Genomic DNA, 18,232 nt, shown 5'->3' with positions numbered 1-18,232 from the left:
CACAGGCCCAGTTGCCCCGCAACAGGTGGGAGCTTTCTGGATCAGGGATTGAACCCTTGTCTCTTGAATTGGCAGGCAGATTCTTTACCACTGAGCTGCCGGGGAAGCCCTGCAGTGTCCTCCTTTGTATCCTTTGTATTAAAGTCTGTTGTGGGACTCTGTGGGAGAAGGTGAGGGTGGGATGTTCTGAGAGAATAGCATTGAAACAAGTATACTATCAAGGGTGAAACAGATCGCCAGCCCAGGTTGGATGCATGAGACGTGTGCTCAGGGCTGGCGCACTGGGAAGACACAGAGGGATGGGGTGGGGAGGGAGGCGGGAGGGGGGATCGGGATGGGGAACACATGTAAATCCATGGGTGATTCATGTCAATGTATGGCAAAAACCACTACAATATTGTAAAGTAGTTAGCCTCCAACTAATAAAAATAAATGAAAAAAAACAAAACTAAACTAAAGTCTGTTGTGTCTGACACGAGTATTGCTACTCTTCACTTTCTTGTCATTTCCATTTGCATGAAATATCCTTTTCCATCCCCTCACTCTCAGTCATTGCCCTAAGCTGGGTCTTTGTAGGCAGCATATTGTTGGCTCTTGGTTTTGGGGGGTTTCTTTGGTTGCGCCATGTGGCTTTTGGTGTATTAGTTCCTGATCAGGGACTGATGCTGGGCCCTTAGCAGTGAGAGCATGGTGTCCTAACCATTGGACCGCCAGGAGTTCCCTAGGCTCTTTGGTTTTTATCCAGTTTTTATTCAGTCTTTTGACTGAAACATTCAGTCTGTTGGCATTTAAAGTAATTACTGATACATATGTATTTATTGCTGTTTTAATTTTAACCAGTTTTCTAATTGAAGTGTTTTTTCTTTTGTGGTTAAATGATTTCCTTTTGTGCTTGTTGTCTCTTCTTTTTGGTTTTTGTGAATCTATTATTTGTTTTTAATTTGTGGTTGCCCTGTTTTTCAAGTATGTTAACCCCTTATGTCTGCTTGCTTTACTCTGATAGTCATATAGGCTGAAACACATGCTTTTAAAAAAAGAAAAAGAACCTGCATTTTCTTAGTCTCCTTTCCCGTATTTTATGATTTTTTTTTTTTTTCTCCAGAATATTTTTATGTAACTGCCCCGGGTCTTAAGTTGAGGCATGTGGGACATTTAGCTGTGGCATATGCACTCTTAGTTGCAACATGCAGAATCTAGTTCCCTGAACAGGGATTGAATCCAGGTCCCTGGTAGTGGAGGTGCCAAGTCCTAACCGCTGGACCACCCGGGAGCTCCCCACATGTTATGATTTTTATGTCCTTTTTTGTTTACTATTTTAAAAATATTTGTTATTTGGCTGTTCAGGGTCTTAGTTGTGGCATGTGAACTCTTTAACTGTGGTGTGTGGAGCTTAGTTCCCTCACCAGGGAGTGAACCCCAGAGCATAGAGTCTTAGCCACTGGACCACAAGGGAAGTCCCTGGTGTCCTTTTTTATGTCTTCATCTTCATTCTCTTTCTGTTCCATGTGTTTATCTTCACTTCCATAAATAGGTGTTTCTCTTTGATCTGTGTACTGGCTAATTTAAGTGATTAACTTTCCAGTTGTGATTTCTTCCTTCCTTCATCTTCTTGCTTCTTTTATATTTAGAGAAGGTCTTTCAATATTTCTTTTAGGATAGGTTTAATATTGCTATATTCATTTAGTTCTTATCTGAGAAGGTCTATTTTTCTTCCCATTCCAGACGATTGTCTTGTTAGGTAGAATATTCTGGGTTGCAGATTTTTCCCTTTCAAGACTTCGAATATATTTTGCCACTCCCTTCTAGCCTCCAGTGTTTCTGTGGAGAAATCAGCTGATAGCTTTTTGGGGGTTCCCTTGTAATGAACTCTTTGATTTTCTCTTGCTGCCCTTAGAACACTGTATGTCTTGGTGTGAGTCTGTTTGGGTTCATCTTATTTGGGACTCTGTGCGTCTTCGTTTTACTTATATTCTCTCACTCTATGAGTTTAGGAGAAACAGGTATCTACTGTGGCCTTGGAGGGCTGTTTGTATGTGGCAGCGTCTCTGTGTGGCTTGTGTTGGTTTAATTTTTTTCTTTTTTTTAGCGTGCAGTTTGTTTTGGTTTGGATGTTTGCTGTCTGTTTCCTCAGTGTGTGCTGACTGTCGTCCTCTCCCCAGCACCCAGCCTCTGAAGCCTGAGCCCCAGCACGCAGCCCGAGTCTGCCCACCTGGTGAGCGTCTCAGGCTGCTGAGTGTGCTCCGGGCACCACCCTCTGTGCGGCTCTCTGCCAGTCTTGCCCTGCACACACTGGTCGCTGCACTCGCCTCTGAGGCTCCGAAGCTCCCCCTCTGTCCCTGCTGATCTCCCCACCAGGGAGGCGACGTCCCAGCGTGTGGAAACCCTTCCTCTTTGACAAATCCCTCCCAAAGTGCAGGTCTTATCTGGATCCCTTTGTCTTTGTGTGTGTGCTATCCAGTTACTTGGAATTTCCTTGCCTGTTTGAAAGTCTGAGGTCTTCTGCAAGCTTTCAGTAGATGTCCTGTGAGAAGTGTTCTGCATGTAGATGTGTTTTTTCTGTATTTGTGAAAGAAGGTGAGCTCCACATCCTACTCCTCCGCCATCTTGATCTGATCCCTCAGCAAAAGTAAGCTGATCAGACTCACCTTTCAAAAGGAAACATTCTCAATTGTGCATGTACAGTTCTGATTTTTTACAGAAGCCTTTCCTGAAATATGAGAAGAATCAGGTGTAGATGTGGAAACTGAAAATCGGGCTTGATTAATTTGTAACTAGGAGTTCCAGTAGACTCCTGTGATTCTTTTCTAGCTAGCGTGGCTGCCCAAGTGTCTCAGGGGTAAAGAACCCACCTGCCGATGCAGGAGACCTGGGTTTGAATCCTGGGTCAGGAAAAAACCCTGGAGGAGGACACGGCAACCCATTCCAGTATTCCTGCCCAAGAAATCCCGTGAACAGAGGCGCCTAGCAGGCTGCAGTCACAGCGTCCCAAGGAGCAGGGTGCGACTGAACACACAGGGCGGGGACATCACCCAGAAAAGTCCCTGCAGGGACTGTAAGAGGCGTCTCAGCGACCCGCCTCAGTGTGGTGTCACCTGCGCACCAGCTTTGATGGTGTGACTGTTGAGTGTTGACACAATCTAGTATTTACTCTTCTGGTTTTCAGGAGTTAGATTTTTATTCACATTTGCTCACAAGTTAGTTTTCTTACGTTCAAATTAACTCTTGAGCTCTACCAAAGGAAAATGACTTGCTGTGGAAGTGTTGCCTTATTTACCAAAAAAGATACAGTTATTCCTCCAGTTATCCTATTTGATTGACTATAGTTTTTATAGAGATTTAACCCCAGAGGTTTGATTCCAAATCTAATTTTCTTAACCACCAAGTCTCTTTACTAGAATAGTTCCAGTGTTTTCTAAATTTTCAGTTAATTGTCACCTTTTAAAATTTTAACAGTTTAACTAGATGATTTATACACATGGTTCAGAGTTCAAAAGGTATTAAAGGGTATACAATAAAGCTCTTTTCGCAGTTATCTAACTCTGCTTGCTCAGCCCAGGTAGCGATTGAATTAGAACCCTTTATAGACACCTGTGGAGATTGTAATCTTGTTTTATGACTCTCTTTGTATATAAAAAAATTGTATTGTTAATGTTTTATTTATTGCAATAAACTTACTGGTTCCTGTGGTGACTGAACTATACTTAAGCATAGTTGTGATGAATCTAATGGTCTTGTCACTAAAAGATACAATGGAAGAGAGAACTTCCATTCCTAAAGTAGATGGTAGAAGCTGGCATCCCTACTTTTCAGTAAGTGCCCAGGATATATGCACCTCTGCTCCCTAGGGATGTCCTTACATACATTATTCAGATACCCTTTTGCTCCTTTTTAAACAGTTGGTTACAGTGACGGATGCTTTAAATATTTTTCTGCATGTAGTCGAGTGAGCGGTAGAGGGCAGCAGTGAGCAGTTGTCATTAGCCATCTCTGGGGCCTGGGCCCGTGTTTAGATCCCATTCTCCCTCTTGCTCATTTCAGCAAATTCTTTAATAACCCCCACCTAAGGTAGGTGAGAATGAAATTGATTAATATGTGTAATGCACTTACGCAGGAAGCACAGCGCTAGCTCTTGCTGTTTTTACTGTCATTTATAACTAAGTAGCTTTAATGGTTTCTGATCGTATTGGAGGACTAAGTTTAATAATCTTGGGTGACATGTTAGTTTCGTGTGGCAGATGAGATGAGCAGTTTTTACAAACCGTTAGAATGCAACCCTGGGACTAGGTAGCTGCCTACCAATTCAGTAATTTTGCCAGGTTTGGTAGCAAGCATGATTGCTGTGCTGTGCTTAGACGCTTGGTTGGTTCTGACTCTTTGCAACCCCATGGACTGTAGCCTGCCAGGCTCCTCTGTCCATGAGATTTCCCAGGTAGGAATACTGGAATGGGTTGTCATTTCCTTTTCCGGGGGATCTTCCCAACCTAGGGATCGAACCCACACCTCTTTGGCTTCTTGCATCGGCAGGCACATTCTTTACCACTGTGTCACCTGGAAGGCACCTTATCGCAAAAGGCATTTTGCAGGTGTGATTTAATTAGAGCTTTGAAATAGATTATTATGGATTATCCAGTGGCCCAGTGGAATCACAAGGGTCCTTAGAATTGAAAAAAAGAGGCAGGAGAGTCGGGTGTCAGAGGGAGATGAAGATGGAGGGAAGAAGATTGGCACAAACCAACGGATGAAGACTGCTTCAAGAAGTAGACAAAGACAAGGAGGTCGCTTTTCCCCTACGGCCTCCAGAAGGAATGTAGCCTGCTGGCAGCTTTACTGTAGCCCATTAGACCCATTTTGGACTTCTTAACTCTAGGACTGTAATAAATTTGTATAGTTTTCAAGCCACTGAGTTTGTGGTAATTGGTTACAGCAGCAGAAGGAAGCTAACACCCCAGCCAAGGCAAATGTATACTAGGTAGGTAAGCTCCAGAGTGGTGCAATGGGCCACTGTTGTGTATCAGAGCTGTTTCCATGGTGTGGCTGGCGTTTTCTCTTCAGATTTTAAGCAAAAACACTCTGCATCCTACAGTCCTGCCTCCTAGCTTATCCCTGAAGGCCCAGTCAAAGCTGAGTCCTTAAATGGGCATCTAATGAATCCTGAGCCTTTGCATGTATGCCTGTGTGTGTGTGTGTGAATGCACATGTATGTATATTCAAATGTATGGACTGTACACAAAAGTGTAATGAATGTATATGAAGATAAGTGGAATTGTGGAGCATGTTTGTGTATTAGAGCCAGAGCTATCCTAGACTGTTAAAAACACGTACAATCCTGTTACATAAGTGAATGACTATTAAGTGAATTTTGGTTACTAGTAAAGGATTTGTAATTAAAACAGCTTTATATTCCCTTAGTTCTTAATTTTGACATAGACAGGTTATTCCCAGGAGAAGGTCCCGAATGCTTTGTGGTGGAAAGAATATGGACAGAATGGATATCTGTGGCTTTTCACAAAGCTGTGGTTCTCCAATGTTAGCATGCATTGGGATCCCTCAGAGGGCTTATCAAAACATGACTGATAAAGTTTCTGAGTCAGTAGGTCTGGAGGAGGGCCAGAGAATTTACATTTGTGACAAGTTTCCAAGTGATGTTGATGCTGCTAGTCTAGGGACCCTGTTTCACCTTTTTTAAAAAGTGTTTGTTTATTTGGCTGCTCCGGGTCTTAGTGGTGGCATGCAAAATCTTCAGTCTTGGTTGCAGCACATGGCTTCTTTAGTTGGGGTCTGCGAAGTCTTGGTTGCAGCGTGTGGGATCTAGTTCCCTGACCAAGGGTTGAACCTGGGCCCCCTGAATTGGGAGTGCAGAGTCTTAGCTAGCCACTGGGCTACCTTTTTATTGCTTCAAACATTCAGGTAAATATTTAAACATCCTCTCACTACCACCTCTTATAAATGGGTTTCCTCAGAGGAGGGTTGACACATAGGTGCAGCCATTCTTCAGCCATAGCTTGGTCATTCCTACTAGTAGTCTCCCATCTGGGTCCTGAGCAGCTATTGCTGAAAAATATTGGTCATTGTACAACACCATAAAGAAAGTAAATTCTGTGTAGTCTTAACTTCACCAGCTGGGTAGAAATTGAAACAAGTTTTCCAATTGTATTGCTGCTTTAGAGTGTCAGTTTTTATTGTTTAGAACAATAAAAGTGGAGATTTTAAACTGTGTTGATGTTTTCCTGGTTACACCTGGGTAGCTGTAGGTAAGGAGAAGACTTAAACCTCTGACATGAAGTAAAAACCTGTAGTCCCACTGTGGAGCCTCGAGTGGGGAGCTCTCCATTTGAAGAGCAGCTGGCTCTTCTTTGGGCAGGGATCTGGCTGGAAACGGCTGCTCCTTTTCCAATGGTCCCGGGTGAATCTGTGATGCTTCTCTACCACGATAACAAGTGAGACTTTGAATCTTAACCCCCCTTGATTTATTACAGATCAGCTTATTTTGCTATTGGATCAGGAATATCTGTTCATTTGGAGGCCAAATTCTACTTAGAGAATCCTCTGTTTAATCAACTAATGTTAGGTACTTTGCAAATAAGTTTTAGGTCCTAGGAAATAGCATATCTATTGGATTAAAAATACTGTTAAGTGACTGACGCTTCAGTCATTTTTTGTTAATTTCATTTTGTGGTGGTGGTTCAGTCGATAAGTCGTGTGCTACTCTTTGTGACCCCACGGATTGCAGCTTGCAGCACCTCAGGCTTCCCCATCTCCCCGGGCTTGGTCAAACTGGTCTCCAAAGCCAGTGGTGCCATCCAACCATCTCATCCTGTCGCCACCTTCTCCTCCTGGTCTTTCCCATTCTATTGTTTTCTTCTGTTTCTTTGCACTGTTCACTTCAGAAGGCTTTCTTATCTCTCCTTGCTGTTCTCTGGAACTCTGCATTCAGTTGGGTATGTCTTTGGCCTAGTGGTTTTCCCTGTTTTCTTCAATTTGAGCCTGAATTTTGCAATAAGGAGCTGATCTGAGCCACAGTCAGCTCCAGGTCTTGTTTTTGCTGACTGTATAAAGCTTCTCCATCTTCTGCTGCAAAGAATATAATCAATCTGATTTCGGTGTTGACCCTCTGCTGATGTCCATGTGTAGAGTCTTCTCTTGTGTTGTTGGAAGAGGGCATTTGCTATGACCAGTGCGTTCTCTTGGCAAAACTCTGTTAACCTTTCCCTGCTTCATTTTGTACTTCATGGCCAAACTTGCCTGTTCCCCAGGTATCTTTTGACTTCTTACTTTTGCATTCCAGTCCCCTATGATGAAAAGGACATCTTTTTTTGGTGTGAGTTATAGGAGGTCTTATATGTCTTAATAGAATGGTTCAACTTTGGCATTAGTGGTTGGGCATAAGCTTGGATTATTGTGATGTTGAATGGTTTGCCTTGGAAATGAACCAAGATCATTCTGTCATTTTTGAGATTACACCCAAGTACTGCATTTCAAACTCTTGTTGACTAAGAAGGCTATTCCATTCCTTCTAAGGGATTCTTGCTCACAGTAATAGATACAATGGTCATCTGAATTAAATTCACGAATTCCCATCCATTTTAGTTCACTGATTCTTAAAATGTTGATGTTCACTCTTGCCATCTCATGTTTGACCACTTCCAATTTGCCTTGATTTATGAACCTAATATTCCAGGTTCCTATGCAGTATAGATCCAACCAGTCCATCCTAAAGGAGATCAGTCCTGGGTGTTCATTGGAAGGAGTGATGTTGAAGCTGAAACTCCCAATACTTCGGCCACCTGATGCGGAGAGCTGACTCATTGGAAAAGACTGATACTGGGAAAGATTGAGGGCAGGAGGAGAAGGGGATGACAGAGGATGAGATGTTTGGATGGCATCACCAACTCGATGGACATGGGTTTGGGCAGACTCCGGGAGTTGGTGATGGACAGGGAGGCCTGGCGTGCTGCGGTTCATGGGGCTGCAAAGAGTCGGACACGACCGAGCAACTGAACTGATGCAATATGGTCTTTACAACATCTGAGTGCCAGATACAACCACAGTTGGATGTTGTTTCCACTTTGGCTCATCTTCATGCTTTCTCCACTCCTCCCCAGTAATACTTCATTTCACACTGTAGTAGATTTTCTTAAGGTTAGCTTTTGTTCTTGTTATAACCTTCTGAATTAGGACCTTAGAAATAAATGCTTTGAACTTAGTGCAGGGAGATCTGTCACATCTGGGGCTCCATGTTGCTCTGGAGTACATGTCCATCTTAGACTCTATATTCAGAGGTGGGTGGGGATATGAACTCGTATCAGTTATATTTTTTTAATTCTGTCAGTCCTCTTGCTTCTCTAAGCCAAGAAATGAGTAAAAACATCTCATTAAAGGTAAATTCAGAAGATAAAGCTGAAAATAAAGACTGGTAACTCATGGCATATTTTAGTTTGTCTAACTTTATACTTCATTGGTAGTGGGACCCTTTTTATATTTCTTTTAGAACCTAGACAAATGTCGATCAACAAAACTAACCTAGAAGTTGTGTTATTAAGATAATTATGGGAAGAGATCAAATAGAAGAAGAAATTGAACCAATAAAATTCTGGTATCATTGCCTATTACTCTCAGTGGATATTGCCATTGAATGAAATTGTTGGGGGGAGGGATTTCTAAATAGTGAGAGACTCAGGATGAAACTGAAGGAGGAAGCAAGGACATGCTGTGTGTAGTTTCCAAAAGGGAAATCATTTGAAGCATGTTAAGTGTTAGTCTTTTTTAAAAACCTCCTTTTGACTTGAGAAGAATAAAAATCTATAGTGCTTTAACACAGGAGCAGCAGATTCTGATCTCAATTTGCAGAAACAGGAACTTGATATTGAGCACAGAAGTGTCCTAAGGTTGAGGAGGAAAAGTAATACAGGCGAAGATAGGAACATTGAGATTTCTTATCTTTTTCAGTCCTGAGAATTCTGAGTTTTTGAAGACCACGAGGTAATCCTGGTGAGAGAAGTTCTCCGTCCCTCCTTGTCCACTTGGTTCACCTCCCGTCTCACAGGCTGCTTCTCTTTGGCTTGTTGTCCGATTTATAAGTCAGCTTGACCATCTACTTGAATGCCCAGCAGGTCTCTCAGACTTAAATGTACACGATTCCACTTCTTGGTCTGCTCCTTGCGATCTTCCCCATGTCAGGGAATTCCCTTGCCAAAAACCTGAAGTAGCTCTCAGCTGCTCCCTGTCTCACACCAGAAAATGCACAGACTCTACCTTCAGAATCTCAAGCAAATGACCACTGCTTCTTAATTCACTTCCACCCCTACTGTCTGCAAATGAGAGTGACTATTTCCCTTTAGCTGAGACATCTCAAACTGAGGAATTCATGCTAACCTGCTAGGTGAAAAGCCATTTTATTGTGACTTTAACTTGGATGTGCCTGGTGGAGGACAAATGTCTTTCTTTTTTTTTTTTTTTTTTTTTTGCGCAAACCACACTTCTTGTGAATCCAGTTCTCTGACCAGGAATCTAACCCAGGGCCCCAGCAATGAGCTTGCCAAGTTGTAATCACTGAACTGCCAGGGAATTCCCAGGGGTATGATGTCTTTTACTGTGTTTAAGAACTGTTTGCTTTTCCTTCTCTAGTGTGAACCACTTGTTCACGTGATTTACTCATTTTCTGCTGGGAATGTTGGGCATTTGTTAACAATTTTTTAGGAGTTCTTTTCTTTTTGTGAAAGAGCTAGCCCTCAATGTGTGATGTGAGGTGCAAATATTCCTCCTCTTACTAACCAGAACTGAGTCAAAAGATGTAGTATTGAACTTGTTAGCAGGTGCAGGCAGACTGCCTTTCATACTTTTATCAGTTTATATTTCTCCATGTCTTATGTGCTTATTTCTCCCCCATTTTTACCCACTTGTCTTTCTTTTTTTAATCAATTGAATATTTTTTGTTGATCTGATAATCAGCACAAACATTTTGTTAATTTGTGTCCTAAGTTCCTGAGGTTGAGTATAATTTCAGATACATAATGGTGTATTTATCAAAGATACCTATTCATTCGTTTTTTAAAAACTAAATTTTAAATTGAAGTATAGTTGACTTAATTGAAGTGAAGTCGTGTCTGACTCTTTGCAACCCCATGGACTGTAGCCTACCAGGCTCCTGTGTCCATGGGATTTTCCAGGCCAGAGTGCTGGAGTGGGCTGCCACTGCCTGCTCCAATAGTTGACTTTTAATGACTGGAGTATCTCAGAGTGATAGATACAGTTATACATACGTACATTCTTTTCCATTATGATTTATGACAAAATAGACTGACTGTGGTTTCCTGTACTGTACAGTAAGACCTTGGTGCTTATCCGTTCTATATATACTGGTTTGGGCTTCCCTGGTGGCTCAGTGGTAAAGAATCTGCCTGCCAAGCGGGAGATGCAGGTTCGATCCCTAGGTCCGGAACATCCCCTGAGAAGGAAATGGCAACCCACTCTAGTATTCTTGCCTGGGAAGTTCCATGGACAGAGGCGCCTGGGGGGCTACAGTCCACGGCGTCGCAAAGACGCGACACAGAGTCTAAACAGCAGCACAGCATGCACTGGTTCCTGTCTCTAACCCCAGACCTCCAAACCATCCGTTTCCCACCCCCACCCCCTTGGCAGCCACCAGCCTGCGCTCCATGTCCGTGACTCTTTCTGTTTCACGGCTAGGTTCTGTTGTATTTCAGATGTCACACCTAAGGGACATCATATGGTATTTGTCCTTCTATTTCTGACTTACGTCGCTTGTTATGGTAGCCTCTGTTTGTATTCCTTTGCTGCAGGTGGCATTATGTGGCTCTTTTTTTTAACCACTTCCTAGTACTCCATTGTATATTTACCACATCTTCTTTATCCATTCACCTGTCAGGGGACATTCAGGTCATCTCCGTGTCTGCCTGATTAGGAATAGTGCTCCGGTGAACATAGGGATGGAGTTATCTTTTTGAAGTATAGTTTTGTCTGGATATATGTGCAGGCGTGAGATTGCTGGATCATATGGTAGCTCTAGTTTTCTGAGGAGACTCTCTACTCTTTTCCATAGTGGCTGCATCAACTTAGATTCCCACCAGTAGTGGAGGAGCGTTCCCTTTTCTTCATTCCCTCTCCAGCATTTGTTATTTGTAGACTTTTTGACGATGGCCATTCTGACCTGTGTGAGATAGTACCTCACTGTACTTCAGATTTCCCTTTCTCTAATAATTAGTGGCATTGAGCATCCTTTCATGTCCTGTTGCCCATCTATATTTCTTCTTTGGAGAAATCTCTTTAGGTTTCCTGCCAATTTTTCAATTGGGGTTTTTTTTTTTTTTTATTGTTCAGTTTTATGAACTGATTGTATATTTTGGAAATTAAGCCCATTTATGTTTGCAGATATTTTCTCCCATTCTGTAGGTGGTTGGTTTTTTTTTTTTTTTATGGTTTCCTTTGCTGTGCAAAGGACTTCCCTGGTGGCTCAGACAATAAAGCATCTGCCTACAATGTGGGAGATCCGGGTTCGATCCCTGGGCTGGGAGAATCCTCTGGAGAAGGAAATGGCAACCCACTCCAATACTCTTGCCTGGAAAATCCCATGGACAGAGGAGCCTCCATGGGATTGCAAAGAGTCAACTGAACAACTAAACTTTCTTTTCTTTCTTTTGTTGTGCAAAAGCTTTGATTAGATCTCATTTGTGTATTTTTTCTATTGCCTTGGAAGACTGAGAATATATTTGGTATGATCTATGTCAGAGAATGTCTGGTCTGTGTTCTCATCCAGGAGTCTTCGGGTGTCATGTCTTAAGCTTACGTCTTTAAGCCATTTTGAGTTTTTTTGTGTGTATGGTGGTATGGTATGAATTCTAGCTTCATTGATTTACATGTAACTGTCCACTGTCCACTTTCCCAACACCACTCGCTGAAGAAACTTTTCCACTTGTTATAATCTGCCTCCTTTGTTGAAGGTTGACTGCAGGTGTGTGGGTTTATTTCTGGGCTCTCTGTTGCGTTGATCCGTATGTGTTTTTGTGGCAGTACTGTACTATGCTGTTTACTGTCTGATGTCTGGAAGAGCTGTGCCTCCTGTTTTGTTTTGTCTTTTTTGTCCTTCAGGATTGCTTTGGCAATTCTGGGTCTTCATCGTATACATTTTTGGATTATTTGTTGTAGTTCTGTAGAAAATGTCATGGGTAATTTGATAAGAATTGCATTAAACCTGTAGACTGCTTTGGGTAGTATGGCTGTTTTAACAGTATGTATTCTTCCAATCAAGAACATAGGTAGCTTCCATTTCTTTGAATCCTCTTTAATTTCCTGTGTTAATGTTTTATAGTTCTCAGCACATAAGTCTTTCATCTCCTTGGTCAAATTTATTCCTAGGTATTTTGTTGTTGTGATTTTAAAGGGTACTTTTTTTTTTACATTCTTTTTTTTTTTTGATATATCATTGTTAGTGTAAAGAAGTGCAACCAGTTTCTGAAAGTTAATCTTTTATTCTGCTACTTTGAGGGCAGGGTATCATTTATCAGATATAGTAGTTTTTGTGTGGAATCCTTAGGATTTTCAGTATCATGTCATCTGCGTACAGTAACAGTGTTACCTCTTCCCATCCAGTTGGTTACCTTCTATTTCTTTTTCTTTTCTGATTGCTGTGTCAGGAAATTCCAATTCTGAGTTGAATAGAAGTGGTGAGAGCTGGCATCCTTGTCTTGTTCCAGTTTTTAGCAGGAATGTTTCCTGCTTTTCACTGTTATTATATTGGCTGTGGGTTTGTAATAAATGGCTTTTATTATGTTGAGATATGTTCTATGTGTACCCACTTTGGTGTACATATGGTGGGTGTTGAATTTTGTCAGATGGCTTTTCTGCATCTATTGAGACAATCATGTGGGTTTTGACTTTTTTTTTTAATGTGGTACATTACATTGATTTGTGTATTTTGAACTATCCTTGTGAGTTTGGGATGAATCCCACTTGGTTGTGGTATATGATCTGTTTTATGTGTTGTTAGATTCTGTTGGCTAATACTTTGTTGAGAATTTTTACATCTGTATTCATCCAGTATATTGGCCTGTAGTTTTCTTTTTTCATGGTATCTTTGTCTGGTTTTGGTATCAGGTTGATGGTGGCTTCATAGGATGTCCTTGAGAACGTTCCCTCCTCTTCAGTCTTTTGGAAGAGTTTGAGAAGGGTTAGTGTAGATTCTTTGTATGTTCAGCAGAACTCGCCTGTGAAGACATCTGGTCCTGGACTTTGATTTGTAGGAAGGTTTGACTGGTGAGTGGGTGGGTGGACGCTGTGCCCGGTCTTCCGCAGTTCTGTGACATGCGGGAACTCTTTTTGTTGCGGCCTTAGGAGCTTTAGTTGCCGCCTGCTGGATCGTTAGTTATAGTTTGCTGGATCTTCAGCTGTGGCATCTGGGATCTGGCTCCTTGACCGAGGGGCTGAACCTCGCTGCACTGGCAGTGTGAGGTCTCAGCCACTGGCCGCCAGGGAGGTTCCTGTGGGGGGTTTCTGTGTGTGTCTCTTGGTGTGTGTTTTAGTCTTTGTTTACTCTGTGATGATTATTGTTTACTTCCTTCTGATGACTTTAGGTTTCATTTGTTCTCTTATTTCTAATTCTTTCAAGTTGTAAGTTAGGTTGTTTGAGATTTTCTTTTTTTAATTATTTCTTGAGGAAGGCCAGTATCGCGATGCACTTCTTTCTAAGAACTCCTTTTGCTGTGTCCTGTAGATTTTGTATGGTTGTGTTTTCATTTTCATTTGCCTCGAGGTATTTTAAAATTTCCCCTTTGATTTCATCCTTGATCTGTTAGGTTTTTTTGTTTTAAATTTTTACTGGAGTATAATCACTTTACAGTGTTGACCCATAAATTGTTTAGTGGAATGTTAGTGCCTTTAATTGCTTGTGTTTTGCTTTTTTTTCCTCCCTGCTGTGGTTTATTTCTAGTTTCTCGGTGTTGTGGTAAGAAAGGATCCTGGAGACCTTAAATTTGTTGGGGCTTGTGTTGTGCCCTCGTGTGGGATCAGTCCTCGAGAATATTCAGTGTGCCCTGGAAAATAATGTGTGTTCTGGTTTGGTCTTTTTTAAATGAAATGTCCTAAAAATATCAATTAAGTCTACCTGTTCTGTTGTCTCATTTAAGATTTCTGTTGCCTTATTGATTCTCTGTCTTGAAGTCTTTAGCTATTGTATTCTTGTCAGTTTTTCGGGTCTCCCTTTATGTCTGTTAGTCTTTTATGTATTCGGGTGCTCCTTTATTAGGTGTGTATATGTTGACAAGTGTAAAATCTTTGGGTTTTGGTTCTTGTATCATCATACACTGTCCTTTATCTTTAAAGTCTGTCTTCTCTGTTAAGGGTATTGCAGTCCCCTCTTTCTTGTCTTTTCCTTTTGCATGAAGTATCTTTTCTCATCCTCTCATTGTCAGCTTACATGTGTCCTTTGCCCTGAAGTGGGTCTCTTACAGGCAGCATAGTTGAGCCTTTTTTTTTAAATCCAGTCTGCAACTCTGCATCTTTTACTCCATTGACATTTAAGGTAATTATTGATAACTGTGTATTTATTGCTATTGTATTTAAACCTATTTTCCCACTGATTTTATATTTTTTCTTTTTCCTTTTGTGGTTTCATGATTTTCTCTTGTATTACACTTAAGTTCTCTTCTGTTTTTTTATGAACCTGTTTTGTTTTTGATTTGTGCTTACTCTGTTTTTCAAGGATATCAACCCTTTCCTTTATCTCCTTTCCCTAAACTGTTAGTCATATGGGCTCAAAAGATATTCTATGGGGAAAAAAGTCTACATTCTCTTACTCCCTCCCCACCCCTATTTTATGACTTTGATGTCCTTTTTTATATCTTCACCACTTTCCTGGTGGCTCAGTTGGTAAGGAATCTGCCTGCAATGCAGGAGACCCGGGTTCAACCCCTGGGTCAGGGAGATCCCCTGGAGAAGGAGATGGCAATCCACTCCAGTATCCTTCCCTGGTCCCATGGACCAAGGAGCCTGGTGGGCCATAGTCCTTGGGGTCACAAAGAGTCGGACATGACTGAGTGACTAACGCTTTCGCTTTGCATCTTCATGTTTATCGTTTTCTGTTCATTATTGTTATCATCACTTTCACAGAAATCTTTGATTTTTTTAAAATGTGTGTGCTAGCTTATGTAAGCGATTTATCTTCCAATTGTGGATTTTTCTCTTTCCTATAGATTCTTTCTTCTTTACTGCTAGTAGGGAAGACTTTTCAACATTTTCTTTAAAATAGGCTAAGTATTGCTGTATTCCTTTGGTTTTTACTTGTCTGAGGAATTCTTCATCTCTCCTTCTATTCTAAATGATGATCTTCTTGGGTAGAGCATGTCCTCGGTTGCAGATTTTTCTTTTTCAGGACTTTGAATATACCCCTCGTGGCCTGCAGCATTTCTGTATAGAAATCAACTTGTAGCCTTATGGAAGTCCCCTTGTAATGAACCCTGTTTCTCTCTTGCTGCCTCTGGAGTCCCCCTTTAACTTTTGCCATTTTTATTATAATGTGTCATGATGTAGGTCTCTTTGGGTTCATCTTTTTTTGGGACCCGCCATGCTTCCTGTATCTGGATATCTGTTTCCTTCTTTAGGTTTGGGAGGTTTTCAGCCATAATTTCTTCAAATACATTTTCAGTCCGTTTTTCTCTTTCTTTCCTTTCTGGAATCCCTGTTTTGCGTAGATTGGCATGGTTTAGATTATCCCATAGGTAGGTCTCTTATATTGCTTTCATTTTTTTTTTTTACTTTCTAGTTGCTGTTCTGATTGGATAATTTCCATTATTCTACCTTCCAGATCACTTATTCTTTCTTCTGCATTATTCACTCTGCTGTTCATTTCCTTTAGCTCAGTTTTTGTCTCAGGAAATGAATTTTCTAATTTTTCTCGGCCCCTCTTTATAGTTTCTAGCTTCTTTTTACAATAATCTGAATTTATATCAATAGCCTTTCATAATTCCTTCAATATTTTCATTACCTCCTTTTTGAACTCAGTGTCTATTAGATCAAAGAGGTCTGCTTCATTGTTTATTCTTTCAGGGAGATTCTCTGGTCTTTTACCTAGGAGTGGTTCCTCTGCTTTTCCATTTTACTTGTATTCTCTTAATCTGTGAGTTTAGGAAAAACAATTACCTACTGTGGTTTCAGAGGACTGTTTATATGTGGGGATGACCCTGTGGTGCTTGTGTGGGTTTATTTAGTACGAGGCCCTGTCGCCTCACTACTCACTGTGTGCTGGTTATTATTCCCTTGATAGAGGGTGTGTAGATGCCGAAACTGGGGTCTGGTCCTGGCGTTCTCGCGGGGTCAGTGGTTCTGGCCCATCCCTGGGGCACGTGTAGCAGTGGAGGCAACTCATCACCTCTCCTGGATGTTCATTTGCCTTCTTAAAAGATCAGTTCAGATCCATTGTGAAGTGTGCCGCAGATTTAACTGTAAAGGAAAACAGTCTCTCTTTTGCCGTACAGGGGTTTCTAGTTTAATCTCTCATTGTGTTGAATTAATGTAAGGACTGTTCTTTAGTGGTATATATGGCAGTTATTTTCCTCTACCAGACTTGGAGTAATTTGGTTGTATTTTGGTAACTTATGTTTTGACCGTGTGATCTTACACCCTTTGTATGTTTTTTGTAAGCCCAGTGTATTGTGGGTAAGATATTGGTAGTTTCATCATAAACAGCCTTAACTTCATATGGAAGCCCTCTTTAATTACTCCTAATTTTCTACATATCAAATTATGCTGTCATTTTTATTATTTAATGATAGTTAATCCAGAAGTTTCTTGTAGTAAATCTGGAGCATATTACTTGACTTTTGGCAGCAGCTTATTTTCCTAATTAAATAGATTGGTATGTGAGAATCTACTTGTGTTTTTTTATGGACCAAAATTGAGCAGTGACAAAATGTTAAGCTGGATTTACCTGACACAAGGAAGAAGGCTCCAGGATTAAAATTTGACCCTAGCTCATACAAAAACCTGTCCAAAATGTTGCTAGTATCATTATTTATAATAGCCCAAAAAGTGGAGACAACCCAAATGCCTTCCAACTGTTGAATGAATAAAGGAAATGTGGTGTGTATGTTCGGTTGAATAATTTGGCCATAAATAGGAAAGACTGGCACATAAGTGAAAAAGTCAGTCACAGAAGGCCACCTGTGTGATTCCATTTATATCAAGTGTCCAAAGCAAGTAAATCCCAAGAGGCAAAAGGTAGACTGATGAGTGATTGCAAAGGGCTGGGGGTGGGCGTGAGAAGGGACCTGCTCACAGGTATGTGTTTGTTTTTGATGATGAAGGTACTCTAAAGTTAATAGCAATGATGGCTGCACAAGTCTGCATATACTAAAAATCAGTTGCATAAAAGGGTGGATTTTATGGCATGTAAGTTATATCTCAATAAAGTTAAGAAAAATTGGTTTCAGGTAATATGTGTATGTGTAATGAAACGGTAGTGTGAGAGGAAAGTGAAGTGACCAAGGAACTCGTCAATCTTCTGTGAGAGTGGAAGAAGGAAAGGATGTGACTTGCAGGAAAGAGAAAGATCAACCCTCGTTTGCTTCTCTAAGAAATTAACACTGGGTAATTGTGTGTTTGAGAGAGAGCTGAATACACAGGGTTAGATTCTCTAAATGGATTGTTTCTGATACACAGTTTTTACACGTAGGTCAGTCTTACGAAATCCGAATGCTGGATAATCGGAAAATGGGAGATGTGCCTGAGATCACTGGAAAATTGGTAAAGGTAAGGACCTCCATTTAAATTCTGAAAAGATACTGAAACGACTTAAAAAAAATAGCAGTTTTGCTGCAAGAGTTTTGCTTGTTGTTGCAGGAGTTTTTAACAAATTATTTAATGTCACTTTAAGGAAGTAGTGGCTTTATTAAAACTTAACTTTTTGAGCTATATTTTGTTTACTCCTCTGTAAAATAGGAATTATAGCAGTTATGAAGTAAATATTAAAGCCCTCTGGAAACAAGGTACCATAGAACAGTTGTAACTGAGCAAGGGTGAAAAACCCAGTACTGAAAAACAAAAGCTTTGTTTCTCTTTGAAAGATGCCTTAGGGAGAAAGATACTGTGGGGGCAAGTGTAAGTGTTACTGATACTTCTAAAGAGCCTGTTACTTTATCTCTTAAAATTTCTCCTATGTAAAATTTTATTTCTTCACCCTCCTGGAGTTATCTGGAGAGTCATTCATTCCAGGCATAGCCAAACG

The 18,232-nt window shown here is 40.9% G+C and overlaps 1 protein-coding gene across 2 annotated transcripts in view; it reads left to right on the top strand.

Moving 5' to 3' along the window:
* Positions 1 to 18,232, top strand: part of UBP1 (upstream binding protein 1) — a 64,756-nt gene that overhangs the window by 23,202 nt on the left and 23,322 nt on the right. For both annotated transcript variants that reach the window (XM_065932932.1, XM_065932933.1), the window contains one exon: positions 17,681 to 17,757. In XM_065932932.1, the coding sequence (XP_065789004.1) occupies positions 17,681 to 17,757 (77 nt within the window). The remainder of the gene's footprint in view (positions 1 to 17,680; positions 17,758 to 18,232) is intronic.

Source organism: Muntiacus reevesi, chromosome 4, assembly GCF_963930625.1.
Source record: "Muntiacus reevesi chromosome 4, mMunRee1.1, whole genome shotgun sequence".
NCBI lineage: Eukaryota > Metazoa > Chordata > Mammalia > Artiodactyla > Cervidae > Muntiacus > Muntiacus reevesi.
This window is presented reverse-complemented; position numbering and strand designations above follow the sequence as displayed.